The sequence below is a fragment of the Pholcus phalangioides genome, unplaced genomic scaffold (genome assembly GCF_987345545.1).
Source record: "Pholcus phalangioides strain wild (caught in Gottingen) unplaced genomic scaffold, Ppha-v1.0 ptg000017l_1, whole genome shotgun sequence".
In the NCBI taxonomy this organism is placed as follows: domain Eukaryota; kingdom Metazoa; phylum Arthropoda; class Arachnida; order Araneae; family Pholcidae; genus Pholcus; species Pholcus phalangioides.
Genome location: NW_028301610.1, coordinates 45,764,113 through 45,772,295, shown reverse-complemented (window position 1 = coordinate 45,772,295; position 8,183 = coordinate 45,764,113). Strand labels below are relative to the sequence as shown.

General features: G+C 33.9%; 1 protein-coding gene across 1 annotated transcript; it reads left to right on the top strand.

Annotated features, from left to right (window-relative positions):
- Window positions 1–909: 909 nt before the first annotated feature.
- On the top strand, window positions 910–7,959 carry LOC149073512 (uncharacterized). Its single transcript, XM_089246251.1, has 2 exons — window positions 910–1,335; window positions 6,384–7,959. The coding sequence occupies exons 1-2, from the start codon at window positions 1,167–1,169 to the stop codon at window positions 7,406–7,408; spliced, it is 1,194 nt and encodes a 397-aa protein (XP_089102377.1). The 5' UTR covers window positions 910–1,166; the 3' UTR covers window positions 7,409–7,959.
- The last annotated feature ends 224 nt before the right edge of the window (window positions 7,960–8,183 follow it).

Below are 8,183 nucleotides of genomic sequence, written 5' to 3'. Positions count from 1 at the left end.
GTCTCGTAGATATTGGTAACGAGAAATGCGTGAAAACTTCCGAGCCAGTGGGCTGCAAAAGTTTGGGGTACCTACCGCGACATACCTAGCTGATGAAATAATATTGAAAGTAGTTTGAAGACATTAATTCCCAACCGGTGAATCATGGAACTTTAAGGTATCTCCTAACAAAGCTTAGAAATATTGTAGGGATTTCAAAAAAAAACATTTCCAAGTATGTCGTGAACGTAAAATATCTCGGAATTCCTCTTCAGTAAGGTGTTATATCATCAAACATCTTCAAAGAATTCAATATCCAGACTGTCTGTCGAGCATTTTAAATACCTAGTTCTTATCAGACATAATTGCAAATCGTAAAACTTTCAGTCAAAACATGTAGATAGGGCGTTTGATAAGTGGTTGTATTTCATACAAGGAAAAAAAACACTAAATTGATGAGTGAGTCGTTGATTTTACGTAACCACGAACACTTAATTGAGCATATAAGGAAAAAGATTAGCAAAAAAAGGTAAATGGGCCCCCCCCCCCCGGAACGCGTTTGTATACCTCCATCTTTTTACGGAAGATGGGCCCGCAATAACGACACCTGTTTCCTTACCAGGGGTCGTTAGAGCGCACGTGCCGTCGTCATCCTCCTATATGATTTTTTTTTTCCATAATTTTTGTTGAGGACAGATGATGGGGACCTCGAAGAGTTGTTTTTTTTTTTTAAAGGAGGAAGAGGGCGCCTCCGTCGGTGGATCCCTTCCCCCCCCCCCTTTTAGCCTCCCCTCACTATTTCGACGGAAAAGTCGTAAAACTCGATCCGATTGGTCCAGAGGAGGAAGCATAGATTGGAAAAAAAAAATGGTCCACCTGCCGACGGGACACATAGAGAAACCTTGAAAGAGACCGGCGCGACGGCAATCCACATCAGAGTTGTTAGAGATCCCGTAGAGGAATGATCTCTGGTTCTTTCTCTCCTCGTGTTCCTCTTCTCGATCTTTCACCAACTCGATAAATTTGCGATTTCAAATTTATACTTCGGAGTCAATTTTTTTTTTTTAAATCTTGTGCTTCTCTACGCTCTGGATGGTCTACTGAACATAAAATTAATTCTTCATTTTTAAAAAAAAATTTATTCGAGAAAGTTTTTTTTTGTTTATAATCAGTGATATCTAATCAGAATGCCTCGCGCGTTCCTTATCAAGAAGAAAGTTGGTGCGAGATGTCCAACTGACAGACCACCTAAGAAATTATGGACGAGTACTTGGATTGATTCTGGATTGATGGAAGCTGATGAGGATAATTCGTTATCCGATTCCAACTTAACGATGTCAGAGAATTCACCGATTGGTAAGTTAATTAATTCATTTTATCATAATTTATCTTATATTTATCATAATCGTTATTATTCGATAATAGACATTTGATATCTTTATATTCGATAAAGATATCAAATGTTTTTGCTTATCCTTTTGTAAACAAAAACCACCAAAAATTAAAAAAATCCAATCTTAAAATTTCATGGAAGAATTCTTGACAGAAATCTTTTGAATAGTTTCGGTTTATTAAAATGCCTTAAAATAATTTAAATATGCATTTTTTTTGTGATTAGATCGGTATTTCTTTTTTTCTTCATTCACAAACATAATCGCCAGAATATCACAGCTTTGTACATTGATATGAAACGCATCATAAAAATTTGCGGTATTTTTTGTGAAAATTAAGTTATAAAATATTTTCTTCTAATTTATACAGAAATTCGTAATTTTTTCAGATGTATGTACACGTAATTTTTAATTTGCATCATAACTAACATAAATATCCTTACTAATATCACTCGAAAAAAAATATAATACTCACCTTGGAAAAAACTGTCATGCCACCTCAGTTTTCTCTTAATTTACATAAAAATGGGATAATAATTTCCGTAGTATTTTTAAATTTTCACGCTCATTTACCATGAAAAATTGAGGGATTTCTATAAAAAATTACCGCAAAAAAAAGTAAATGCTTATCCTGTGAAAAAGTTTTAGGCCATAGAGCAGTGTTTCTCAAAGTGTGCTGGGCAAACTGGAGATATTGATTTATGTGCTTATTTGTGCTTTGAAGTGGTTCTTTCATAAGTGAAAAATATCTACCAAACTGTTCTGGGGAGCTGCAGATGAACCATGAATTGAGCAAAGTAGACAAATGTTTGAGAACTACTACCATAGTGGTTTATTTTTATTTTATGGTAAATTTCGTCAATAAAATTAATTATATATATATTTGATTCAGACATTTTTTGCATAATAAGAAGTTTGAAGAATATATTACGAAATTACGGTATAAGATGGAAAATTCCCTGTGGACAAAATTGTAAAGTCACCCTAGTTTTTGTTTAATTTATGCAAATCTACGTGAATAAGTTGTACTGTATTATATCTGTATGCCGGAGGTAAAGGGGACCATGTCACAAAAGTGAATACAGTATCTCAGTCATTTGTTTAAATAGGACTTGAAGAGTCCTATACCTCTGTGTAATGTAACGAAAGTACAGCAAATTACAATAGCGTTATTCCAATACTGAAAAAAATGGGCATAGTGCCCTTTACTTCCGGCATGCACATGTACATAAAAATGTCTTTAAAAGTTTTACGTTCGTATTTGCATCGTAAAAATTTAAAGTTGTCAAAAAATTACGGTATAAAATGCAAAATTTACCTAGGACAAAATTATATAAAGACACACCTTAATTTTCTTCAAATTTATTCAAAAATTCGTAAATAAAATAATTTTAAAATATATCATTTAATGTTTGCATTCAGCGGATCGAAAAGATCAGATGGTACCAAAATAACAGTAAAAAATAGAAAATTGTCCGCAAACAAAATTGTAAGACCAGATATATGTAACCAAGCGATATGCAAATCAATTTTTCTTCTTAATGTGACGTCATTAGCGTTACGTGCAAATACGAATTTCTAACTTCCTTTGATGTTTGTTGCAAACAATAACGTAAAAAAATGCAGCGTGGTAAAGAACTTAATAAAAACTTTTCAATTGAATTTGGCTGTTGAGTTTTAATGAAAGCTCCCGTTTCAAATTTTTTAATTATGGATTAGTGGCTGGTTGTGTTAAAATAAGGAAAGAACATAAAACATTCAAGCTACCCATACTTAGAAAAAGACAACCATAAATATTTTTTAGGGGAATTGAATAGTATTTTATCATGTATATGTAGTTTTTAGTTTTTATAATTGCATTTTTAATTGGGTTGCTGTATTTTAAAAATATATGACATCCATATTTGTTATGCGCATCTTTTTCTCAGCCACCTCGTTGGGCATTTTGCCTGTTGGGACCTTGTATTTGTATTGTCAAAAAGTTGAATAAGACATCTCATAACGATAAGTCAGAATAGATTTGATAATGGAATACTTTATATCAGCGCTTTTCAACCTGTGGTCTGCGGACTAGAAGTGCTCCATGACAATGGCATAGGTGATCCGCAGGCAGACTTGATAAAATTATTCACCCATTGTAATTGATATTAGTAATATACACATGGGGTAAAATAAAATTATACCTTTTTACTTAGGTTCACCATACATCATCGAGGAGAATGCAGGAAATTGCGATCCTAAATACGGGATATCACTAAATTTGGCAAAACATTGCAATTAATTGCTTTAAATGAAATTTGCTACTTACTGGTAATATTGCTGAAGAGGGTGGAAATAAATGGCTGCTACAAATCGCATTTAACAAAAATGTATTTCACGAAAAAATATTCAAATGATTTGATGACCATACTTCAATGAGAAAAATTCGGTCAAGAGTTCTTAAATAATAATCCATAAAATATACGGGACATCGCCAATTGTCATCAAAAACATTATCAGAAGTAGGCACAATCACCAATCATTATTAAAATTTCAGATAAAAAATTGAGGACAAAACGTTAAACCTGACAAATATGTATGGAATTTTATAATTTTTGCCACAATTACCATAATATAATTTTTAAATTATGAAAACGCTGTATGTGTGTATTAATGGCTTCAGTAAATATTACAAATTCAAATGAATATCGGTGAAAAAACGGAGCAAATGTATAAAAGAAATCGGAAAAATGAAAATTTCAGCAATACGGAACACAAGTGGTCCGTCAAATTGTTTCAGACATTTTACTGGTCCTTGTTTTCAGAAAGGTTGAGAAACACTGCTTTATATGGACAGCAACTGCGATTTTTCTGGTAAAAAGATCTTTATAAAAATGCCCAAAATGAAACTCTTGATAGTTTTTCGAGAAGGTAATAGCACAAACATCAAAATGTAACTCAGTGATGTTCTTCTGATGAAAAGTAAATTAACTTTAACGGTCCAGATTTGTTTTTAACCCTCTCACCGGCGTCAACGAGATATCTCGTCTTCTTAAACGCCTTTTGTTTAATAATGACAAGTCCAGATATTTTGTAAAGTTGACTTCTTAATAGAACACACTTTCTTATCCTCCTTATATTTTGCACCTTCTTCAAATCGGAAGAAAGCCTACTTCATAAGAAAGGATAAGGAACTTTACAGTGGTTTTCTGTTATACCAGGACAAGGGTCAAAGGCAATTGGAATGATTTACGAATTCGTTGTCAAGTTTGAAAGAGACAAGGATTCAGTAGTAATCTGAGCGGGGTTAGAGTTTCCGGCGTAAATAAACAGCGATAGTTATCAGTTTAATGTGATGGTTATGATGTTTCATAGACCCTAGATCAATATTCCTCACAAAATCATGCTGCGGTTTTTTATCAACTTGCTGCGAAATTCTGAGAGTTAAAACTTCAGAAGGTTCAATAAAAAAACGTTTCCGTTCTTTCATCAAGCTATGCAAAGAATTGCTTCTATTCTCGTCTCTTGCTAATGTCTAAAAAAACTATCATAATCGCATGGAAGAAAATCTTATGTAAAGATTTTAAAAACAGCTTACTTGCATCGATGGTTAACGCATATTTTCGGCCATATTCAACCTAGGTGGATCAACACCAAGTATCAGAAAGTTTTTGTTTTTGCTCTAACGTTCTTTACTACTAAATATTGTTAGTGACCTTATATTTTTGTCCAACGTAATTTTTCCTATTTTCTGCTATAATTTATTATTAAATTAAAAATCCTCCCCAAGGGTGGATTTGACGTGGCTACAGCCCGGGGCCTGAGACAGTTCTTAAAAGTTTTTCCCCCATAGTCTAAATTCCCTTTATAGGAAAAATTTGGCCTGGGGCTCCACCAAGAACCCTAACCTAGGGCCTTGCTGCAGAATTGGGGGGGGGGGGGAGCATGATTAAATGTTAACAAATATAAAAAAATTACGTTATAATTTTCTGTTGCCATACAAATCTATGATTGATGATAACTGTTTTGACTTACGTGTTAGTGTAGGTCTTTCATAAAAAGTGAAAGTGGCCCTTTACTCATATCTCGCATGCAATGTAATGTTTATCCGAGATTGTTATAAGTAAAAATATTTGCAGAAAGAAATTAATCCTTAAAAATCCTTAAAATTATTAAAATATTCCTGAGCTGTTTCTTAATATGTTCTTTCACGTTGTTTCAAAATCAATTGATTTCAATTTGTTTGATTTGAATGAAAAAAAATACGAATGAAATTTTTAAGGTTTTTAAAAAGTTTTATCTCTTAAATTTATATACACTATAAAATAGGTGTGCCAACGGGAATCGAGCAATTTAGAGAAGCCCTTATTATTGAAGATTTTTATTTTTTCATTCTGAATTTTTTATTTCTTTCTGCAATTTTTTTTTACTTTGTTAGTGACAATTTTTAGAGGAAGAATGTGTGTGTGTGTGTGGCCGGGCAACCAATAAATTAGAAACCCTCGTCATTGAAGATTTTTATTTATTCTGAATTTTTTTAGTTTTCTTTCTTAAAAATTATTTTCACTTTGTTAGTGAACATTTTTTCTCCCAGAAGTAAGGAGTTGAAAAGAGGCAAAAAAAATATATATATTCAAGCCCTAGGCTCTCAAACGCTTCTAACCCATTAAGTACTAGCATTACCATATGGTCACAGCATTAGTTTTCATTTTCTGTAGCCAAATATTCGAAAAGAAACAAGTTTCATAGTTCTGGGAATGATAGTATAATTCGGATCATTATAACCAGATGGAATTTTTGATCATTTTTATATTACACATCTAATGACATCCGTTACCACAATCTGATACGGTGTGAAAACATTGAAGACAGAAAAAAATTCAGTCTTTAATGGGTTAAGACTGCATTGTATATTATACGGTAATACGAAAATGATTCTGTACTTTTTTGTATACTTGAGTATTACTTTTCATATGATATACTTTCCATATTTTTGAATCGTTTTTGATTGGGATTTTTTTCCTTTTATATCAGATGCCAAAGGTCCGTATGATTTGAGCTTGAAGACCAAAATCAGCCCCGAAGTGCTTTCGATCAACACGGATATGAATATCAAAGATGTCATACCTCACCATGGTTCTTTCCTGAGTTCGACTGGAATCATAGCCCCGAAGCCGATAAAGCCTGAGCCAAAATCCGCAGAAGAGATCGCGGCTCTGAAAGCATCGTGGCAACAAGAAATGTACACACCGTACCTTGCATTGAACCATCCGTCATATCTATATTCCAGACCAGAGGCTTCCATCAATGCCAATGGCTACTTCATCGCTCAGTACGAAAACAGTATCGTGCCACTTCCCGTAGCTCTGTCGCCTTCATCCACGGCAGTGTCAACCTCCAACAGGGACAAATACTCTCCAACGAGTGAAAAGTACAACTCGTACGACGTTTCTTCCAGAGAAAGAGGTGGGTCATCTCCACCAGCCAAGACTCTGAGTCCTTCACCGCCGATAATGTATTCTGGATGGATATCTGACAGTCACGATTCCGGATTGGCTTCATCTCCGAGTCCAAGCTCGGAAGATGGGGATTTGAATTCCAGGCAGTCATCTGGAACGAGATATGAATGCCCGGATTGCAAAAAGACTTATTCGACATACAGTGGACTTTCTAAGCACCGCCTCATGCATTGCACCACGCAAGTAAAAAAAAGCTTTAGCTGCAAGCACTGCGACAAAGTCTACATGTCACTCGGGGCACTAAAGATGCACATACGTACGCATACCCTTCCGTGCCGGTGCAAGCTCTGTGGTAAGGCATTCTCCAGACCTTGGCTTCTCAACGGGCACATCAGGACCCATACGGGCGAGAAGCCTTTCAGCTGCCAACATTGTAGTAGGGCTTTTGCCGACCGATCTAATCTTAGAGCCCATTTACAAACACATTCAGAGATCAAAAAATATCGATGCAAAACCTGCAGCAAAACTTTCTCAAGGATGTCATTATTGCTCAAACACGAAGACGGTGGATGTTCTGGTGCCACAACAACAACGCAATAACTATTAAAACGAAAATGACATTGCTTATCTAATTTTATCATCATTTTTTTATGATGGAATCTGAAGTTCATCCAGATTCAAAAAATTCTATTTTCTATTTTTTTTTCTACCAGTTTGTCTTTCCACACATGATTCTTCGAACTCTAGTCGAAAAAACCTCAATATTATATATATATATATTTTTCCTATCTAGCGTGTTTCGTTTTTATCTGTGTTCAATAGCATAGTGCCATATTGATGAACAGTGAGCATCGAACTAATATTTTTTTGTGCAGACATTTTTGAAATTTCGTGCCAAGTATGGATGCTTACAACTACCAAGGACATTTTTTTCAATTTCACTTCATTTTATGAGATTTTAATTTTTTTATAATGCACTTACATATATTTTCTTACCATTATTTAATTTGCACGATCAATCAATTTCTAATATGATTGATTATGAATCGATGTTTCTCACTCAGTACACGGCGTAGATATATTATATGAAGATACAGTCTTCCATTTAATTTACTTTTCCATATATGAATTTGTGCCTTTGATATAAGTTGAACAAAAAAAAACAAAAAACAATCAGACACATAGCTTAAATAGTCAATTGGCTAATTTAAAAAAACCAATCGCTATATTATTTCATATTTCCCATTTAACATTTTGTAACAAACTCACTGTGACTCGAGTACACGTAGGTGCACATATGTATATTATTATATATAAATGTTTAATGTGTGTGTTATTATATACAATATATATTTAAAATATTTTTTAATAAAAT

Excerpts from the sequence above, each read along its gene's own strand:
- LOC149073512 (XM_089246251.1), top strand. The coding sequence starts at position 1,167 with ATGCCTCGCGCGTTCCTTATCAAGAAGAAAGTTGGTGCGAGATGTCCA. Across the intron at positions 1,336-6,383 it reads GTCAGAGAATTCACCGATTG|ATGCCAAAGGTCCGTATGAT; the intron begins GTAAGTTAATTA and ends CTTTTATATCAG.